At 43.2% G+C, this 22,600-nt stretch overlaps 1 protein-coding gene across 6 annotated transcripts in view; it reads right to left on the bottom strand.

Moving 5' to 3' along the window:
• LOC112555435 (kidney mitochondrial carrier protein 1-like) overlaps nucleotides 1-21,527 on the bottom strand; it is a 28,618-nt gene extending 7,091 nt beyond the window's left edge. Inside the window, exons 1-9 of one of the 6 annotated variants that reach the window (XM_025223838.1) lie at nucleotides 21,400-21,465; nucleotides 11,055-11,236; nucleotides 8,508-8,644; nucleotides 7,986-8,133; nucleotides 7,524-7,618; nucleotides 2,366-2,451; nucleotides 1,599-1,697; nucleotides 1,080-1,204; nucleotides 420-480 (exon numbers count right to left, since the gene is read on the bottom strand). In XM_025223838.1, coding sequence (XP_025079623.1) covers nucleotides 420-480; nucleotides 1,080-1,204; nucleotides 1,599-1,697; nucleotides 2,366-2,451; nucleotides 7,524-7,618; nucleotides 7,986-8,133; nucleotides 8,508-8,644; nucleotides 11,055-11,188 — 885 coding nt within the window. In that variant the 5' untranslated portion in view covers nucleotides 11,189-11,236; nucleotides 21,400-21,465. Of the gene's footprint in view, nucleotides 1-419; nucleotides 481-1,079; nucleotides 1,205-1,598; nucleotides 1,698-2,365; nucleotides 2,452-7,523; nucleotides 7,619-7,985; nucleotides 8,134-8,507; nucleotides 8,645-11,054; nucleotides 11,237-15,520; nucleotides 15,748-21,399 lie in introns of those variants that run through there. The other 5 variants (XM_025223836.1, XM_025223837.1, XM_025223842.1 and 2 more) reach the window with 5 other exon arrangements.
• Between the last annotated feature and the right edge of the window lie 1,073 nt (nucleotides 21,528-22,600).

Genomic DNA, 22,600 nt, shown 5'->3' with positions numbered 1-22,600 from the left:
GACCTTGTTTTCCTATTTTCAACACAAATAACCCAGGCATTCTTTTTCCATATTTAGTCCAGATTGTTTTCCATCCAGCAAATATTATAAACCCTAGCTGTCTACTTTCTTTGAAGAAGATATTATCAAGCAAAGTTGACCAGTATCAAGAATGAAATGCCCATAAATATGGAACAGAATGGGTAATTAACGTATCTCAAGTCACTGCTCTTATTATTCATACGTGTGAAATATGGCAGTTAAGTCATTTGACTTTCAAGACATAATGTCAATACAGCGATTTTTGTTTTAAATGTAATCGGTACTCCTATTCATAAATACTTTATATACGCTTCTTATTAAACTGTAAGGCTACAATTCACTGCAGAGAGAGAGAAAAATAATAGCAGTCAAGGAATGCAAAAGAACGAGACACTTACTTTGGCCACATCAATAGGATTTGAAGCAATGGCGCCTGCCAGACCGGCCATAAAGCTTGCCCTACAATGAACGGGTCACATTAACACAATCTAGACAGTAAATTAAAACCCTAAATGAGCATTGTGAGTGATCAGGCCTTGGAATTAACTGGCTGGTGATTATAAGGTAAAATATTTACTGGCTCCAATTTTGCAAGGAAATGTTGACATGATTGCTCCCTTTCCTTTCAACACCAATTTTCTACTTCATGCCAGTAGAGTCAATATCATTAGCTCTAGGATGATTAATCTTTTCTCTTTTCCTTACTACTCATAAAAGCTAAACAGGCCCTTAAACTCAGTTATGTGATAAAAAAAAAGGGTATTAATTCTCATGCCTGACGCCAGCAATCAAGTCATTTCATTATTCCTATTAACAGCAGAGGTAAACACTACCAGATTCTATTCTACTCTCAAATCTTGACTTAACAAAACACTGCATTCTGACCATAAAATAAGCAACAATGTTAGCAAAAATGATTCCACAATATGAAAGATTCAGTATCTTTTCAGCCTAAGCATAGGTGGTGCAAGATAAATGCAGACCCTGATGATAAAGTATTAGGCACAAAGTTATGTGCACACAGCAGTGATATTTGTATATTTTTACATTATACTTACAGAAAGTGGGTTTCCTTTGTGTCACCCATTAATCCTGATTGCACTATATGTTTTTTGCACAGATCATATGCAGGTAGCTCAACACCAGCTACTATTGCTGCCCTTTGAGCAGTTGGCCCCACACCCTGTCAAGTGAAAAAAATTCTAACTGCAAATGCAAAAAGCTTTATGTTCAGATTTGGAACTAATGAAAAAAGTCAATTAAAAACAGTCTGGGCATGATTTGCCAATAAACTAATGGTAACAAAACAATTTTTAAAACAGGAAGAAAACCTTAAAGATCTTGGTGGTGAGGACCTTGTTACTATATTTGAAGGAATGAAATAGGAACTAGAGATTAATCAAGTGAATAAAAGCTTATGAGCATGTCTAAGCAAATGTAACTGCACTTGCATATATACATGCTCCATGTGTTAATATCTCACAGTAAAACAAGTGCATAGGGAAATCACAAGATAACTTGCGATTTCAATTGAAAAAAAAGAAAATGGAAGGAAATAAATGTAGGTAACACCATACCCTCCAGAGCCCAGCAACACCTTCTGTGCGATAGATCTTGATAAAAGCACTAAGCATGTTGTCATAAGCAGACTGGGTCCCAGTCGCCTGCATTCTCACCTACAGCAGAGATTTAAGAAAGATTATTGATAAAATCATTCCTAAGGGTAAACTGCATTTTCAAAATCAAATCAAATCAGACTTTATTGTCCGTTGAGGAGACCCAAGACAGAAATTTTTCTTTTGCTCACAAGGGCAGGCATACATACACACACAGGAGTAGAGATACATTATCATGGTAGTTGGATCTCCGTCAAATGGTCAATGAAATTTCAATACCTTATATTTCTTTATATATATTTTAAGTCTTGGTGCACACAGATGCTCTGAATAAGCATTCTAAATCCATCTTCTTAAATTACTAAGAATCAATTCAACTATCTCTTTCATCAATTTACACCTGCAGTTAACAATTAATAGCAGTTTTACAGAAAATATTAAAAACAAATGAAGAAGTAGATATGATTTTATATATTATATATACATGTACTAACAAAGCTACAAATTTTTAAATCATTTCAATTTTTACCCTTGAGAAATAACATGGTGGATCAAGTCAATCATAATATTCACATTACTAGCTGTTTAAGCAAAGATTAAAACAAATCAAATAGCAAATAAGTAATGCACTAAATTATTTTGTTAGCTTAGCAGCACCATTTTGTCTGATATTTGTTATCTTTTATATATCTCTTTTATATTTTGTATTCAATATTTCAGTGCCTTACTTTTAAGACATCAGTTGGGTTAGCGATGGTACTGGACACAACACCAGCTGTGACTCCACACAAGACATTGATTGCCAGAGATTCATCTGCAACAATAACCACAGAAGAACACAAATCTTTATATATATGTTTAAAACTAATAATATATTTGTATTTTGATGTCTGTTTTAGTTGTATACACACATCAATAACTCCGCCAAGGACGGTCCCAAGCCCGGCTGAAAAAGGAGGAGGGTTGGGCGTGGGGCTAGCACCCCCACCCCGTAAAACAAACCCTTGCTACAAAAACATCGACAACAGCAAAACAATGGCCAACAGTCCTGGAAGAGGAAGGGCCTTCACCTAGAGGGAGTATGACGTGTTGCGGTGAAAGCCGATCTTCGGAAGCTACAACACCGACCACCTTCTATCGACCAGGAAAACACTTTCCATGGGCACGTGGAACGTGCGAACTATGTTCGAGGCAGGAAAGGCAGCCCAGATAGCAGCAGAAATGCGAGACTACAAACTGTCACTCCTCGGACTTTGTGAAACTAGGTGGACGCAGTCAGGACAACAGCGATTGGCAACAGGCGAGCTGATCCTCTTCTCGGGGCATGAGGAAGACGGCGCACCACACACAGAGGGCGTAGCGTTCATGCTGGAGAAGGAAGCACAGAAGGCGCTTATTGGCTGGGAGGCAAGAGGTCCCCGATTCATCACAGCGTCCTTCTCTACAAAGAAGAAGAGACTAAAGATGAATGTGATCCTGTGCTATGCCCCAACCAACGACAGCAGTGAAGACGCCAAGGAGCACTTCTACGACGAATTGCAGAGCATCCTGAACAGACTGAGTGACAGAGACATCAATATCCTCATGGGAGACTTCAATGCTAAGATTGGAGCAGACAATACAGGATATGAAGAAGTGATGGGAAACACGGTCTAGGAGACATGAACGACAACGGGGAGCTGTTTGCTGACATCTGTGCCATGAACAACTACGTGATTGGTGGAAGCGTGTTCCCACACAAGAAGATCCACCGAGCAACATGGGTTTCACCAGACCATGTGACAGAGAACCAAATAGACCACATATGCATCGCAAAAAAGTTCAGAAGATCGTTGATGGATGTCAGGGTCAAGAGAGGAGCAGATGTGGCGTCCGACCACCACCTTGTGACAGCAAAGCTTAAACTAAAGCTGAAGAAGAACTGGACAGACCACGAAAGAAGAAAAGCAAGATACAACGTGAACTACCTGAAAGACCCCAAGAAGAAAGAAGAATACAAGACAGCAGTCCACAACAGATTTCAAGCACTCCAAGAACTACTTGACGAAGAGACACCCCCAAATATCGAGACCCAGTGGAACAACATCAGAGAGTCTTTCAATACAGCATGCGAGGAAGTCCTTGGAAGAAGGAAACCAAAACAGAAAGAATGGATCACACCAGAAACACAGAAGAAGATCCTCGAAAGAAAGAGAAAGAAAACTGAAGTCAACAACAGTAGAACTAGATCGGAGAAGGCAATAGCGCAGAAAGAGTATAGCACAGCGAATGCCGAAGTGAAGCGGAGCATCAAACAAGACAAGAGGAACCACATAGAGGAGCTAGCAACAGAAGCAGAAAGGCAGCAGCAAGTAGGAACATGAAGAGACTGTACGATACGACCAAAAAGCTGACAGGAAAGATTAGACATTCAGAGCGACCAGTCAAGGGCAGAGACGGCAACACACTGATGGGAACAGACCAGCAGCTGAACAGATGGGCCGAACACTTTGAGGAATTGCTCAACCGATCACCACCAGTAAATCCACCAGACATCGAAGAAGCAGCGAGAGACCTACCGATCAACTGCAACAAACCAACCAAAACCGAGATCAGGAGAGCCATAACACAACTGAAGAATAGTAAAGCCCCAGGACCAGACGAGATACCAGCAGAGGCACTGAAAGCCGATCCTCAAAATCAAAATCAAAAAATCAAAATCAAAACAGACTTTATTGTCTGCCCAGGAGGACAGAAATTTGTCTTTGCTCACATACCCATACAGACATTTAACAAACAGTTAGGAGTAAAAGTGAGGAGTAAAATAGTGTTGATTGCACCAGTCCATCAAGGCAGTGTATGTTTATCCTAACAACAAACCTTGGGTGACCAAGGGCCTAAAAGCACTGCTGAACAAAAAGAAACATTTGTTCATCACGGGCAGAAGCCCACGACAGAAGATTAGTACATAGAGAGGACCATGATGCTATCCGTTGGGTGGGCAGAGGCTCTACGAGCATACTAGTTAGTCCGCTTTCAGTAGTTTGCCGGTGGACCAACGAGTGTCGACGAGATTGAAACAGAGGTCGAGTTAGCTCTCGCCATAAAACCCGATGTGTCAGAATGCGGCTCGTGGTTACATCTTGAGCTCGCTGGAGGACCTGCCAGACGTCGAGTGTTGATGCTTCCGCATGACGCAAGAGATACGCCGAGAAAGATCTTGGGTGTCCTAGTGGAGGCGTACGGCGAACGGAAAGATGTCGACATCAGTGCCACAGCAACGTGATGAGGTGGTCGACGAATACGCCGCGAAGCTCCAGAATTTAAGCAGGCGAGGTAGAAGGCGGCGCAGAGCGTCGAAGTGGCGGCGATTGACACCATCTCGGAGGACTGCAGCCCCGACCGGTCAGGGAAAGTGACTGCCCCCGTCGTCCGTAACAGGATGACAGGGAAATAAAGTGTAGCTGGCCTGACTGGAAAGTGTCCGACGGCGGAGGTTGTCATTTATGGCAGTTGAGTGATGGCGTTGCTCGACACCGGCAGTGAGGTAACGACGGTCACTGACGAGTGGGCACGAGGGCACATACAGGACTTACAACTAAAACAAACTCAGGAGTGGCGGTGGTGGACATGTTTTACGGCCAGCGTCTGAGGACGTTCCTATCCTGGTGGTCAAGGACCTGGTCGATGTGGTCACAAGTGAGCGCAGGAGGCGCGTGTCGCTTCTACTAGGGAAGAACGTCCTTGATCGGATAATGGACTCTACCGCAGATGTGGCGCAGGCAGTACAGGCAGCCGTGCATGAAGCTCATCTTGAGAAGACATTGTCAACAAAAGGACTGGCTAGGGCCGCTGGCAACACGCCCGTTCCAGGATGCCAATGGGTCTGACGTCCACACCAGCCACTTTCCAGAGGTTAATGCAGACCACCATGCCGAACTGTTTAATTTCAGTCCTTCTTGTGTACTAGACGATCATTTGGTATACTCCAAGATAAAGGACATTCAACTGCGGGAGGCGCCATACCTTCAGGATGACGACAGTGAAGAGGAAACGCCAGGGTGGTATGCTACTCTTCCAAACCATCACCACAGAACTCTTGTGACAATGCCTGTGGTGCTAGAAGTAACAGTGTCTGTGGTGTCAGATGACAGTACCAGAAATGACAGTCCCTATCGTGTCCGAACCGCGCAGATCGCAGCGACTTACCGCGAGACAGGCAGCAAACTCGCACAAAGTGTAGGATGAAACAGTTCGTGCGACGCTATGCCATGACAGTATGAATACCATGGATATATTTTTTAGTTGCGGTGATCGGTGACACCGTAGATGACCTATCCGTCAACATGTTGCACAGACTGTTTGAGAGGGTTTGGAAAGAGGAACAGGTCCCGGCAGACTGGAAAGAAGGACATCTCATAAAGATCCCCAAGAAGGGGGACCTCAGCCGATGCGAGAACTACAGAGGCATCACTCTTTTGTCCGTGCCTGGCAAGGTCTTCAACAGAGTCATACTGGAGAGACTGAAGGGCCCAGTGGACCAGATACTTCGAGAGCAGCAGGCAGGCTTCAGACAAGACCGATCGTGCACAGACCAGATAGCAACACTGCGGATCATCGTAGAACAGTCTATAGAGTGGAACTCGCCTCTCTACGTCAATTTCGTGGACTACGAGAAGGCATTCGACAGTGTGGACCGAGAGACGCTGTGGAAACTGCTGAGACACTATGGCATCCCGAGGAAGATCGTCAACCTGATCCGCAACTCATATGAGGGAATGACGTGCCGAGTAGTGCATGAAAGACAGCTAACAAGAAGCTTCGAGAGTGAGGACAGGGGTCAGGCAAGGCTGCTGCTGCTTTCACCGTTGCTGTTCCTGATCGCAATCGACTGGGTGATGAAGCAAGCCACCAATGAAAGGCGAAATGGAATCCAGTGGACTCTGTGGAACCAACTAGACGACCTTGACTTTGCAGACGATCTGGCACTCCTGTCCCACAGCCACCGACAGATGCAAGAAAAGACATCAGAGATCCAGTCAGCCTCGGCACAAGTGGGGCTACACATCCATAAGGGCAAGACCAAGATCCTGAAGGTCAACACTGACTGCGAAGAGCCAATCAGGTTGGATGGGGAGCCGCTAGAAGAAGTCGACACCTTTACCTACCTCGGGAGTGTGGTGGACAAACAGGAGGGACAGACGCGGATGTAAAGACAAGAATTAACAAGGCAAGAGGCGCTTTCATAAAGCTTGGAAGGGTCTGGAAAGCTCCGGGAGCATAGGCTGCACGACAAGATCCGTCTCTTCAACTCCAACGTCAAGTCAGTCCTACTATACGGAGCAGAAACATGGAGGACGACCAAGGGCACAACGAAGAAGATCCAAACGTTTGTCAACCAGTGCCTGCGCAGGATCCTCAGAATTCACTGGCCAGAGAGGATAAGCAACACCGACCTGTGCAGAGAACGAAACAACAGCCCATAGAAGAGGAAATCCTGCGGAGAAGATGGGTTGGCTAGGACACACCCTAAGGAAACCAACATCCAACGTCACAAGACAGTCGCTGACGTGGAACCCCCAGGGAAAGAGAAAGAGAGGAAGGCCGAGAAACACCTGGAGACGGGACCTCGCCGCCGACACCAAGCTCACCGGATTTGGATGGGGTCAGCTGGTGACGGTAGCCCAGGACAGGAGGCGTTGGAGGGCGGTCGTCGATGGCCTATGCACCAGGAGGGGCGAAGGGCATAACTAACTAACACATCAATAAGCTCGCTCACATTTTTTCCACAGAACGGTCGAAAGATCAACAAAAATACAGTAACTCATCAAAACTACTTATATTGACCTGTGTGTGCTAAAATGCATTTATTCCAAAATTAAGAGCTAGGAGATAAAGAAATACTACCTCTTGGATTGGAAATGAAAGCCCGCTTCAATGTATGATAAACTCCAATCTTGATTGTGCCATATGTAGCCTGACGTAGAAGTGCAGGTGCAATCCTGTTACCATAACAACATTGAATCATTTTTTTTAATAAAAAGGAAATGTGTTGCAAAATTTAAAAAGATAAACAATAAAAAAACCCTGATGTCTGAAATCCTAACTGTATATAAGAACTAGCATAGATTCTCTCACCTTTGCCCACTCTTTCCAATCTTGCTCATGGCCAGCATCCACTTACAATATTTAAACAATCTGAATAACATTCCCCCCTCTCCACACCAAAACACACACTTTCTGACTTGGAATCTGTCTCCTGCTCTTGATTTTTTCTCTTCCAAACATACAAAAAAAAAAAAAATTCAAAACATCCACTAATCCACAAGTAAAACTACAAAATCTAACAGATTATATTTACATACTAACCCTGAGTACAGTGCAAGTGCTCCCTCTTCACGTAAAATGCGAAAGAAGGCATGTGACATGCCCCGATACTTAAGTTCTGTATATCGGGCATCTATCTTTTGCCCTTGGATTTGGAGACGGGTTTTGGTTGTGTCTATGGGGAAGGTACCTGCATCAGACACCAAACAACATCAGTTCTTGCAAACAAGTTCAACCAGACAAAAATACCTGTCCACACATTTAATCTGCATGTGAAAGTGTATTCAAAGATCATGAAACACATGAATGTGGGGTGCTGATGAGAAGAAAAAAAGGTCAAGGTGGATGAGAAAAAGATGAGAAAAATAGACAAGATGGACAAGTAAATCTTTACAAACAAAAGACATACTGATATGCACTAAAAAGATTCTCTCTCACTCTCTCCATGCCACGTCCATCTTCATTTTTTTTAAATCTTTTTAATTTTAAGACAAACATTTTTATTTATTAGATCAAGCACACATGACAATTCATTAGAAGACAGACATAAAAAGCTCCACTTACCGCATTCAGCTGTGATAGATGCAAGTCCTCCATAGACAAATGGACGCCAATCATTCATCCCGCGTATAGATGGCTCTTCTGTTGAAGTGCAGACTGGTATCAGATCTTTGGATGAGATTTCTAGGTCTAGATCTACTCTAGAAACAGAAGCAACACATAATTTCTGGGCAATAAGTAGGGTGGCATGGTGTCCTCCAGTAAATTGTATAATATTAAGTTTAAATTATGCTGTACTATTTACATCTTCAAAGGTACATTCAAATTTCTTGTGGCCTGTGACTTCCACACTTGTTTCATAATAATAATCTATTATTATACATAGCTTTTTGACATTTATGACAATGGATTTGATTAGAAGCAATGCTGACTTTTCAAAATAGAGTCTTCAATATAATACTATATTCCTTAAAGGCTTTCACTGTGACAATAAAAACTATCGAAAAGGGTCAACATCTGCAAAAGCCTTTACTTCGCGTCACTGCTGTTTATTAGGGCCACTGAACCACGATGTCGTGCTACAGAGATATATCCAGTACATCACGTATATTTATCAGGGATCCCAATAAACTGTGTATTTAATCAAATTTTATATTCTTTAATGCAGAGTTAATCAAGGTGGAGTGAATTTACGCAATCAATGAAGGCTAGAGAGTGGGCGAGGCACCACTCACAAAAAAAAGCTGACTGCCAGAAATTGGGGGTCTCTAAAGACTAATACAAGGTCATGGGACTATATCAGTTGTTGGACTTCACACAAATTTGTGGTGTTTTGAGATTGCTTTCCACTGAAAGAATTAGTCATCAACCTCATTGTTAAGGTAGCAAAAGTCTGCCACAACATCGAGCAACATCAATGTCATAGTGTGAAACTGCAATGACCACAATTTTTTTTTTAAATTTTGAGTGTGTGTGTGTGTGGGGGGGAACACAGAGAGTTAAGGAACCACTGTTAATTCATATTTTGCTAGACTCAACACCATCCTGGCAATCAGCCAAATGGATATTGCAAATGTAGAGAGAACCACGGTGCCTTGCTGTGAGAGCATGAATGAAGCGTGGCAGTGACTTAGCCGTACAGCTGCTCATGTTTCTCTTTTTCTTTTATGCAATTCTCTAAAAGAATTTCAAATCCACTACGTCTGAACATTTTCTCTACACAGGCTCTGTCTTATGAGCTTGTCAGCTTCACACAAGACATGCTGCATGCCACATAACTTGGTGGAAGTGGGGGTGGAAGGTGTGCATGCCGTTTGCCTACCTAGCTGATGTTATTACACAATCTTTTTGGGGCTCTGCCACTGGGTTAACATTGAAAATAAAGTGCATAAGGGATAGGAAGGGTGGTGGTTGAACCTGAAGAATTTCGCAATCTGTGCACAATGGTTTTACTAGAAAAGAACTCCATCACGGAAAGACAGCTGTTGCCAACAGTTTTTATTGTTTGATCTAATTGATCCTTCAATCAGCTGTTTTAAAAAAAAAGTTTAAAAAAAACAGTGACGTTAACCATTCATCATGTCACATGTTGTATGTCACATGTTACATGTTACATGTTGTCACAAATGTGTTTGTCATTACAGACAGAAAAGCATACAAGACAATGTGTGCAGCAGAGTTTTCCCTCATACACACACCCCAAAATAGGAGCTGCATTTCTAACGCTGACAACAACAAAAATTTGTTAAAAACCCGACAATAAGAACATCATTCATCATAACAAATGCATGGCAGACTACAGCATAAAATGTTAGCTTCAAAGACCAAGCCATCTAGGCGCAGAACATGACAGCCACTGCAGTGCAAGGCATGTGAAAACACCACACCGTTAACGCATGTTGTTGTCAGGTCTTCCTCAAACTTGAAGGGTGATATCTGATGTGACACTCCTAAGAAATCACAGGACTATTTAAATGGTTCATGTGTGTGTGTGTTATTGTGATAATAATGCTAACTAGATTTTACAAGGCTTCAAAAGAAAGGCTCTCAAGCTCAGATGACTGCTTATCAACAGCTGTCTACATTTACTAATTGCTTTGTCATTATGAAGAGTGAGGCTACAGATTCAGTGTACCAACAAGTGGTGCCTGCAAATAGTCTTCGCAAGAACAATTAGAACAGGTTGCCTTGGCCCAGAAATGAGCTTTTTAAAGGATAGGGTTAGGGGGAGGGTGGGGAACAAATGCTCAGTCACTTTTCTGATAAGCACTGGTTGATTGGATGTAGATAAAGAACATCGCTTTTTTTTTAATTTTTCAAGCTAAGCACCTCGTGAAGTGTCATGCCCCATGCAATGTATTGAGAGGAAATCGGGTCTCGATGGTAAGCAGCGCTCTGTTCAAATATACGCTACACAGCTAGGGGATTTCCCCACTATGTCTAACAAGCTTTGGCTACTAGTTGTCAGCTCCAGAAACAAGGAGGCTAAAGAAACAGCTGCTACTGAATAAAAGCGCACACCGACTATAAGTTTGAAACCAAGTTAGGTAAAAAGTAAATAAATAAGGTGGAAGGTAGGATGGTTGAACATAGTGACTGCAAGCTGCTTACTGTTGCTCTGCCTGAACTTGCAGCTCCATCGTCAACTCCAGCAGACGATGAGGGCTGCTGCTGCGGCTGTGCACCACTACGTCCACCGCACGTCGCCGCCGCTGTGAGTGTGTGGGCAGGCGATGTGCTGGCATCGACCGATGGGTAACTCTGCCTGTTACGGTGTGCCCCTCCACGGCACTCTGAGCATCAACGGACACGGTACTATAAAGATGTGCACTCTCAACCCTTTTCATCATCGCCTCCTATGCTCCCACCCTTATAAAACTCAATATTTCATGGTTATTAATAATAAAAATAGTATATAAGATTATTGTTTTTACTGGCAAGTGGCATCACTTGTTTGTGGGTCTGCATGTGCACTTCCATGTCATTTTGTAAATAAAACTTTTTGTCACATTCATGTGCACGAACACGCAACAACACATTCAGGTGTGTGTGTGTGCAAACATAATTAAGAGCTTTATCTTACGATTGAAGTCACCCAAGCAAACTGCAGTGAAAAAAAAAAACCCACAGCGCTCTATGCCCACTTCACCTGATTGACACCAACTTATCCGGCATGACGGTGTGCCAGCTCTGCATGGCACCGCCTGATGTAAGCTAGTAAATGAAAGAGGAAGTCTTAGTATAAGGCCGCTTTCTGCATGCACCGCCAACACCATCATAAATAGTCCAGTGCGCGAAAAACTAAACGCTCCTCGTCTAGGGTCTATTCTGTAATATCCTAATTGTGAGACATGTCTCTGGATGCAGCAGTGGTGTGCGTGTCTGGCTGTTTTCTTTCCCCAACTCTAGTTTTTCCCATCACCCGCTCGCAATAAAGGACGCTACGCAATTGCCTTTCCCAAGCCGTCAGTTCTCACAAACTTGCACTTTCTAATGACAACCTCGGCTCGTATTAGCCCTCATCTCCCTACCGCCGACGTCGGTGACCAACCGTGGTTTGCACACACGGCATACTTGATCGGCTCAGCTCTGATCAAACTGTTGCTCTAAACACGCGCACTCAACAAAGTTCGATGTTCGGCAGATTCCCTATTGCGTATTCACATACCATGTTACCCGGCCGTGGCTTCGTGCCAAGCAGTTAACCCCAACATCAACCCTGAAGAGAAAGTAAAGAGGTAGACAGCTCTGTGAACGTCCGCGGCTCGCAATCTACTATGCCACTATGGGATCATTTTCAGAATTTCTACGCGCGAACCATGACACCAGCAAGCGATGTACCGTGAAGTCACAACAATGACAAAGACAGCAACTAGTGTTGCGTTACATCAGCAGGTGAGCAGTCTGTCACATGAGAGAGGTAACGAAACCTGTCTAATAACGGGTTTCAAATGGCTCATTACCCATGCGGCTGCGCATACTGGCTCGATCGTTATTTCTGACTATTATGTAGTCACCACATTTGTACGTCTGACATTCACACCCAAGCTGTTTTTGCGTTCGTGGCTCTCTTTGATAACCAAACGTGTCAATAAAAATCATGGGGGCCAAAGGCACCTAAAGGAAATTCTTCGATCAACTATTTGTTGGGAGTTGGGGGTGGTCATACGTATCAGACCAACCCTCATGTAAATAAGTCTTTGTTCACAGTCGACACGCACAGGGTCGACAGTCCAAGAAAAAGTATGTCGCGATCTAGGTTCACGCCTACCAAAAGGCGTCCGTACTTTTTTTTTTTTTAAGTAATAATAATACACGCGATTATTCGCCCCTGGAGGTCTGGCCACAACAGCGCTTCGACTGACCTCACCAACGTCTCTGGCCAACAACTGCACACCCAAGTACCACACAAGAAAAATAAAACAAAAGCTACCACCTGGTTCTCTTACAGTTCTGCAGTCAGCGGTTTCAGGCTGAGACGTTGAGGGGAAAAGCAAAGGTGCAAGATGCATATGACCTTCACATGGGCGGAGTGGAGCACGAGGCCCGTCTATCAATCCGCTGTACCATCGCTACACGTTTGAGCCGCATCAGCTCTTTCCCCTCCCATCACCTACCCTTTCCCGTTCTCTTCCTACCCTCAACCCCAAAGTAATCAATATAGAGTTGATGTGGAGGCAGCGATCGCTATTATAGTTGTTTTAGTGGTAGGATACGACAGAAGAAAAAGTTATTGCAGACGCTACATGAACTAAGCTGTAACTCCCCACCCCCAACACACTTTGCTGCCTGATGTGGAACCATCTCCTATTTCGTTCAGATGCCAAATATCAAAAGCCCACCCACTAACACTGTTCCACTCCAGCTACCTCCTCAGTCCTCAGCCTTTTTATTTTTTCTCTTCGGCGTTATGACCTCCCTTTCCTGCTCTGATTGTGAAAACACACTCCGAACTGTCAGAAATAAAACACCTCAAATCCCTATGGTGGACGCTGAAACTGTGCCACTGTGTTAGTATGTCAGCCCAAGCATTCACCTCGGGTTGCGAATGTGCCACACAGTCTCAATAAATTGTCTGCACGCTGACTTAAGGATACCGACAAATGCTTTGCAATGACAAGTTGATAAAGGGTTTATGACTTTACTCAATTTTTAGCAAACACCAGACAAGGCAGAAAACAAGAAAGCTGTAATAAATATGTTTGATACCAACTGTCATTTTCTATCATATGCATTTCAATATTTAAACTGCCTACTGCTATAATCCGCTGGCAAGCAATGTTACAGATCAATGGCAATATTACTCAGTTGATTAACTGGCTGACATTTGGAAGCCTTTGTGGATCAAAAGCAAAGACAGAACAAATTTTGTCCATCAGTCTGTCTGTTTCCGTTATATCTAAAGTCTATCCTGGTGGAAAATATTTTAAACTCCTTGAAGAGCCATTACTTTCTAAGGACAGTGTTTACATGTTTACAGAACAAAGTACATGTAGCTGAATGTCTGCCAATAAATTTTGAATTTTTTTTTTCTCTTTTTAACATATTTACATTTCCTAAGTAACATTATCATCATGCATTGAAGATTGTTTAGGAAGCTGGAATTACCCAATGCAAACTCTACTGAAGACAAGTTAAAAAGATAAAGTAAAAAGGATAAGGTAAAGAGCTTTGTAGCCTATAGGGCAGATAGATAGCGAACAACAATAGCAAGAGCAGGGTATGGAAAAGCTGGAGCCTAACCCTCTCCTAATCTGATCTTCTCTAATAAGTAGCCCTTTGAGGTGGGTATGAAGGGGAAATTTTCCAGTCACAAACCACAGCTTGCCTTGAACCAATGATCTAGATAATCAGTGAAGAACACAAAGCACCAGGCAACAGAGCCTCCCTCCCTAAAAAGCAAATTTATCGTGTGGAATGTCATGAGATCTACCAGCATCAACCTTATTTAACTTATGTTTACAACATACTAAGTGCCAAATCAACAGTTAGAGCCATTTATTATTCATAAATTAATTTCCATTTAATAATGATAGTCAACCCACAATTTTATCCAAAGTTATTTATACAAACATGCCACATACACTTACTATGCTGAAAATAAGGCTTCATAAACAGACATGACCCTTCAACATCAGTCACTTATTGAGTGGTTCATGTATGGTTAATCAACTGGAGGGAAAATGCTAAGCATGCAATCATTATAATCTCTTTAAGGTCAAAAACTATGTATAATCATATGTGGCACAAGTGTAGTATCTCCAGCTGTAGTAATCTGTTGATAAATATGCCCAACGAGGAAAATTGTTTAACTCTGAGACTCGCAATGTTGGAAGCGTAAACCAATGGATATTGTAAAGCTACTTGAAATAAAATTTATAAAAGCTTAAAAATATCTATATACTGTAATAAAGAAGCAAATAAACGATTTCGAATTTTAGTATACAAATGACATCATTAAAAATAAGAAGAGAAACCTCTACGTCTGCCTTGTTTTTGGTTGTATTTTAACTGTTGTTTATGTAATATTAAGACTACTGAAGTCGATTATTTAGTAGTTTAATTTATTCCTTGTTGCTCCTTTGAGGAGCATAGGGCCGCAACAACACCTCGCCAGCGGACCAGGTTTAGGGCAGCTCCCCCTTCAGTTGGGCCAATGTGGTTCCGATGTCCTTTGACTCGCTCTCTACTGTTCTTTCCAACAAGTCGATTGTACCCCACGTATTATGTGATCAATCGACTTTAGGAGAAATAAGGATGCTATGCTGCTCTTCGTAAATAGTACGTTTTACATCAGAAAACCATCGCCGATGAGATTTTCTCTGGTTGCCGGCTGTTTCGCCATCATAAATCCTCCCCCAAAATCTGCTAATGCTAAGCAGCAAAGAATGTAATATTTGTGAATGTAAGGAAATAACATAAAAATCAGGCACTAGGGTAATGAAGTTAGCCAGTCCCTACTACTACTGCCTGTGCAGAATGGAGATGGTTTCACGATACTGCAGTAAAGAGACTATAACGTGTACCCGGCATGTCTTAGTTCCGGATACACAGTAATGTCAAAACATTACACTTACCAAAAAAACAAAAAACTGGAGGAAACGTCTTTGAGCACTTACTGTTCACGAAGGCAGGCAATGACGTTCAGGTGATAAAAAGAAACAGAAAAGTTATATCGGTGGTTTTCACGTCTGCTAAATCTGATTCCACGTAAGGATGTCAGATGTTTTAAATATTTCATTGGCTGACAACAACCAGCGGCGCCTCCTAATAGCAAAACTGATTGGTTGGCTGTTGAAGGTCAGCGACCCACCGCGGCAAAGAGCAGAGCATGCATGGGGAGAGTTGCGTCATCGCTTGCCCTTGTTTCGGAATGTGATGGCTGTAATGTAAAGACCCACGCACTGTTGTTCACCTTTTATATTACAATAAACCTTTTGGAGCTTTTTTTCAAGCTTCTTGGACACTGCCTCCATCGAAAACTTGTCTCGTAATTTTTACCAGTGAGACATATGCAAGACAGTGCTTTTAGGCCCTTGGTCACCCAAGGTTTGTTGTTAGGATAAACATACACTGCTTTGATGGACTGGTGCAATCAACACTATTTTACTCCTCACTTTTACTCCTAACTGTTTGTTAAATGTCTGTATGGGTATGTGAGCAAAGACAAATTTCTGTCCTCCTGGGCAGACAATAAAGTCTGTTTTGATTTTGATTTTTTGATTTTGATATGAGAAACAATCCCAGCACAAGATATAGTGATCCAAGGCCGGGTTGTCATCGGACTGTTTATCGCTCGAGTGTACTTTTGTTAATAGGACAGGGTAAACACCATATGCGATGTTGACAATAAATATAGCGGTTATCGCATGCTTTATTTCTCTCTTTTATTGCCTTGTTCTGAATTAATGTAATGTTTTTATTTCTAGTAATTATAGTCCGAGGGTTATAGGTGTAAAAAATTCACAACTACTTCTGTTACCCTCGTAAATATTGTTCTGTGTTCTCTTTCTCTCACACACAGATGACAATGACATGTGAGTGTGAAAGTAAACTTTAAATGACGCACACGCCCGGAAAACGCCGGATGTGCAAAGAGAAAAGAGCGCTTACAAATATTTGTACATGTGAGTCAGATTCGATGTTTATGTGTGCATAAACTTAAGGCCTTTCTGTCCTGACCGCCAAAAGACTGAAAACATATTTTGAATCACGGCATGTGGAATCCGGATCGAACGTGGTGGTCGTTACTTCAATAAAGGATGTGTGCAAATTCAAATATTTATAAATGTTAATTGTACGATTGTGCGTGCCATGGTCCTCACGGCGTGTGTGAGAGAGAGAGAGCATATTGCGCATGCACTCACAAATCAAATAAATTAAGTCAAGAGTTCTGCTTGTTATTGTGATCACACCATTATAACTGACCGACCTTTGTTTAAGTAGATTGTTTCCTGCTATTTTTTAAGAACGTAATTTACACTTCGTCATTTAAAAAATCTTTTATCGTTTGTTGATCTGTACAACGAACAAACCACGAAATCAACAGTGGAGCTCTTGAATTTTAAAGGATTTGTTTAGGACGTAACTTCGCTGTACAGGACACACACACATATATATTTCAGTGGCGTAGGAACCAGGGGGGCAGCGGGGGCAGCCGCCCCCCCAAGGAAAATACAGGGGGGGCAGGAATATCCTTTTGCCCCCCCAATATTTGAGACGTAATTCCTCACAAAGAGCAAAGAACCAAAGAAAGGTAGGGGAACGTAGAGAGGAGACGGTCATCACAGTCACAAAAGCGGGCCCTGAGGCAAGTGGAGGCTCTAGCACCTCTGACGATCAGATCGGGGACAGTCCGTTGGTATTGTTGCCATGCTAATTGCAGGCTGTGTTGAAGCCTGAGCGAAGAAAGCAGCCGGACAGTACATCGGTACATCGAGTGTGGTCTCCCTCCCCCTGCCCCATAATGCGACGCCTTTTCTTTGGCGGTTTTCGTTGACCACATAAAACATCCCCCACCCACTCGCTGTCACCCTAAAATTATCTGCTATCGCTTTACAACCGAAGGGGCCGCACTGGCCATTCGGGAACACAGAAAGCCAGTAACGAATTAGTTGCATAGCAATACCCCAGTGAGTCTTTGCCAATCAGACAGGAACCCTTACACTTTGTGAAAAGCTAGCGAAGCATGAGGAAGGCAAAGACTCCGAGTCCCTATATTGGTAGTTTTCTTTAGAGACAGAGAGACTGGTATTATTGCTATCTACGACTCAGGGGAAGTGCATAAGTAAACATTTCTAAAACTACACAAGGGCACTCTTTTATCATCAACGACTGTGGCTGGTACTCAACATAAGTTTATCTGTGTTATACTGTTTGGTTTGTATATATGTGTCCGTGTTTTGGTAGATGGCCATAGAACGTGTCGCATCGCTGGCTCAGCACCGTCGGGTAGCGAGGAAGGGGTGGCCCTGCGGCCATTCCCACCCTAGTTTCGTCCCCTGGCCACGGTGGTCTGGCCAGTTTATGGCCCTTAATTATAGGGTAGCCTTGCGTCCCTTCCTCTCTGGTCTCTTTGGTTCTCTTTGGGGTGGATGGGGCTATTTTCCCACGGTGTGCGGACACCGAGTTCAGGTATAGGGCTGTGTCTCTTTGTAACGTGGATTATCTCGCGGACGCTGGTCCCTGTGGGTAGGGAAAGGTTCTGGAGGTTTCTTGAAGCCTATAGAAACCTGCCACACAGGTATATGTGGACTGGGAAGACGGCGGGGCGGAGAGACCTGTGCCGTCTCTGGGAGTAGTCGGGGGGTTTTGCCACGTGCTGTGTGGACTGTCGCTGGAACTGGCGTGGTGTCTAGAAGAGGGTTCCCAGCAACCAGCGTATTTTCCCCGCGTTTGTTTTGAGATAGAACAACGCGTGTCACGAGCCGTTGGGTGAGTAGGCTTAATTAATCTTTTACCTTTGTTTTCACCCGATGGTAACCCTGCCCAGTATGCAGACGTGTACGGTGTGTGACCGAGTGTGACTGCGCAGCCTGTGCATGCGCGCATGTGTGCATAGGTGTGTGCGCGCTGGTGTATATGTGCAGAGCTGGAATGTTGATCGTTGCTGTCACGGGGTTGGTGTTTTCTTTTTAGGTATAATGTTTGGTAGCCGGGGAGTCATTCTTTAATTTGGTTTTTTTCTTATTTAATGCTGCTTTGCCTTTTAACAATAAAGCAGCGTGTTGTGATGCTACCGCTGTGTACGTGCGTGCAGTACCCCCCCCCCCCCATCCTTTTTTACGTAATGTGCGAGTGCGAACGCCGTTCACTGTCAACAGGCAGTTTGCCCCCCCAACGCCGAACATCTTCCTACGCCACTGTATTTTACATAATGTTAAAGTTTGTAGAGCCCAACATCACTAGCTTATTTAAACTCATTCGTGACAATACTTAAGACGGATTTGACGAGCTGCATAGAGAAAGCCAATTAAAATTGTGTGCTGCTGTATTTAGTCACCGGTAAATGCAAAAATCGGCCGAGGACCTTAAGTGCCAAAACAGCTTGTAAAATTCGGTCATCTACGTTTGTTTATTGTTTGTTGACCACCCCGACCGCAGTTTCAGATCTCCACGTCTCTAGCGTGCTAAAAGTGCATTGTGCGATTACCTGGGAACAGGTGCAACACATCGCTGTGGTCGTCTGCTGAGTTTTCATTCGTGTGTGGGGGTGGGTGGCGGGGGAACGGAACTGTGAGTGTGGATATAAATGGAAAACACCGGGAAAAAACTTATCTCGTTTTTACGATCGTATATTCGTCGAATGTAACTCCTCACGCCTTCCTTCCCCCTAAACCCATGAGTACATAATTACACCCTCTTATCCCAGGTTTATGTCTCCCCCATTTACAAATGTAACACTAGACTGCTTTTTTAAGAGCATGTCAGTAGGTGCAAAGTGCCCGATACATTGGATTCTCATATCCGCTTTAATTCTTTCACGGCTGCAGTCGTTAAGCGCGAATCCACCTAAAACTTTCTGCGAATTCCTTTTATAATCTTGAGCACTGTGGGCTGCAAACTATAAGCTGTGTAATGTGCATGCGGAGAACCCTCACTGCAGCTGCTTTTCTTTTCTTTCAAATATTCTCTGTCGCCATCACGCACCAAGCACAACACTTGCGTGACAGCTGATGGTCTCTAGCTAGTTTTGAAATTAATTAATCCACACATCCATCCTCTGTGTGTGTGTGTCCCTGTAAATGTTAATCTTGTTATAACACATCTGTTAGTCGGTGATAACGAGGACAAGCAACACCTTGTTATTAAATATGGAAACGAGGTGGCGCATGGCAGGCCGAGTTGCCTTGTTCTTCGCTGATTTTATATCTCTATAATACCTATTGAGCTCCGCTTCACTCGCAGAAATACACTTCAATAATGATACTAATATCAACATCTGTATAGAGCCGAATCCAAGCATCCGGCCAGGTTCTCCGAATTCCAGGCCACGAAAATGAAATACTTTTGACAAGAAATTATGATAACGAGCATCTGTAGAGCACTTTTCCTACGATTTGGTCAAACGGTTAACAGCAATGATATACAAACTGAATTACTAACAACAATGCACCACTTCTACAACAGACACACTCATACACAAAGGAATTTACAGACACATTATTCATGCTCATGGTCAGGACAGGGTCGCAGTGAAGTTCCTGTTCTGAAAAAAATGTGTCTTAGTTTGGACTGAGAGGTGGTAAGAGAATAAGAGTGACGAAAGCTGACGGTTAATCTGTTCCAAGTTGATGTGGTGGGGTAAGAAAAAGACCTCTGTCCATACATCTTCGTCTTAGTGGGACTCGAAGAAGCTTGGTGTAAAATAATAGCACTCTCACTCACCAAATACACACACACCTACACTCGTGAACATCTTAACCATTCTACAAATTCTGTTATTACATTTCATGCCCCCTCCCCAGTCTGTAAGTCTAACTCACCCATCCTTCAGGACCACAGTGGCTTCTGTTGTCGGACGGGTTTCCTGTCATTCAAAACTCTTTCGTCGATTGATGACTAGACCGATTTATTCTATCCTGGATGACTAGACCGACTTGTACATACAAGGGCAAATCTGCCAGCAAGCATACGGCTAAAGAAAAGTACTTACCGTTAAACCAGAGTTCTTGTCATCATTAGAGCCCAGACTGTTACAAATTCAGAGGACATGTAATGCACACCCTGGACTGTGTATGATTAGACTTGTGAAGGGCTTATGACAGCACAATGCGGGAAGAAAGCTTAATTATCACCGCGCGACTCCACCTGTTCCTTGCCCAACCACTTGTTTGATGCGATGTCAGGAATGGCCTGGGTCACAACAGCTGTGAGTCATTCCACAAAAAGTGTGGAGAAGAATTTACCGACTCTATCGTGTGACGACATTGTGATGGCATAGCTTACTAACAAAAGGAGAGGAAGAAGAACAAGGTTAAGATGAGGCGGTGATCTCTTTTTTGGAGATCGCTGAGATGGCATAGGTCTGTAGGTGGAAATGTCAGATACAAAGAAAATCCCACGATACTCCGGTCATCCTGTTAAGAAATATCTGTGGATGTCTACACGTATGCATGCATTCTAAATTATTAGCTCCACTGAGCAGCGGTTGCCCACTCAAGAAAGATACTGAGGAGGCAAGAATGTGAACACCGTTCATTATCACAAGCCGGCGGGGATTTGGGGAGCTAAGCTTACATCGATTACAAGATGAATGGAAGGATTAAAATAATAGTAAAGTCAAGCTCATGACGTTTCAAAAAAAATGGTTAAAATGGTAATAAACGAATGAAAAAAGCAACAAGAGGATGAGGTGAGAAGAAAGGAAAGGACAAAGAGGTATATAGTTGCCCTAACGTGTGTTCCCCTACTTCCATTATTCTTTCTCACGTCTAATGACATACTGCACACTGACCTGATAGCTTCGGGAACTGACTCTCTTCCAGCTCACGCCCGGTGGATCTCCTTTTTCTATCTGTGCCTTTTTTTCTGGTCTTTATATACAAAGTCTGGAGGTCTCCGATAGCAAAGTCGTTTCTCAGCTAGCTGTAGCTGGTCAGACGAAAACCTAGGACCAGCCACTTAAAGACTAGTTGGGTGCAATTAAAACAAATTAAGTATTTGCTGAGTGCAAGAAACTTTCCCAAATCTAGATGAATACCTATCTTTCATTCAGAGATTCCACGACAACAAACATCGCTATGGACAGAAAGAGGTCCCAACCATGACGTCACGCTTGTATATAGACACGCCTAATAACATACAGTCCTAGCTTCTCCCATTGGTTGAACTCTTAACAACGTATATGTATTCATGTACAATTTTAACGTTTGTTCGTTGACCTGTGTGCATGGTGATGTTTATTTTTTAGCGTGTATCTTGAGAACGGAAGCATATTTTGGGAAACGATATTTTGCACGGAGCTTAAGAAAGATCATTTGAACATTTTCAGCCTTCTAATCTAGATCTTTCAAAGCTGACGTCCCTGGTCATGAGCTACGTGGTCAGGTGAGAGGTCGCATGATATGGTTATCCAAGAGCGTTCAGTGCCCGGTCAGCAAAGAGTGGAGATCGCACGGTCAGTCCATAGCTGAGTGACCCGGGGCTCCAGCTATGCAAAGTGGTGATAAGGATGTCACACACTCGCTCTTCAAGGCTGTGCCTTTGCCACCTCTCTAGTTCTCTACCATCATTCCCTATCCATTAAAAAAAATGTTCTAACTGAAATTCTCACGTCAAAACCGCAGTCCGTAATAATAAAAATATAAAAAAAACACCCCCTTTCTTACCCTTTTCTTTCTCTCTCACTCACACACACACACAATCACACTCAACATAGGGCGATAAGGATATCTCAGGTAAATGGGTACATTCAGAAAGACGTGTGTCATCTCTCATTCATTGACCTTTATTTGTTCGATGTGCACTAACTGACGAGCTGGTCAATCCGTACTGATTGAAAGGGGGTGGTGGACGGACGCAGCAGCTGACAAGTTTCGATACAGAGCTGTGGTAAGCAGGTCCGGCGATGTAGGTTACTCCACCCTTTATCTTTGCCATTCAATTATTCCTCTGTCCACCTCTTTGTCTTAGTGTTGTGCCGGGGTCAGATGGCC

Source organism: Pomacea canaliculata, linkage group LG14, assembly GCF_003073045.1.
Source record: "Pomacea canaliculata isolate SZHN2017 linkage group LG14, ASM307304v1, whole genome shotgun sequence".
NCBI classification, from domain to species: domain Eukaryota; kingdom Metazoa; phylum Mollusca; class Gastropoda; order Architaenioglossa; family Ampullariidae; genus Pomacea; species Pomacea canaliculata.
The sequence above is the reverse complement of the archived record's forward strand: the minus strand, read 5'-3'. Positions and strand labels throughout refer to the sequence as shown.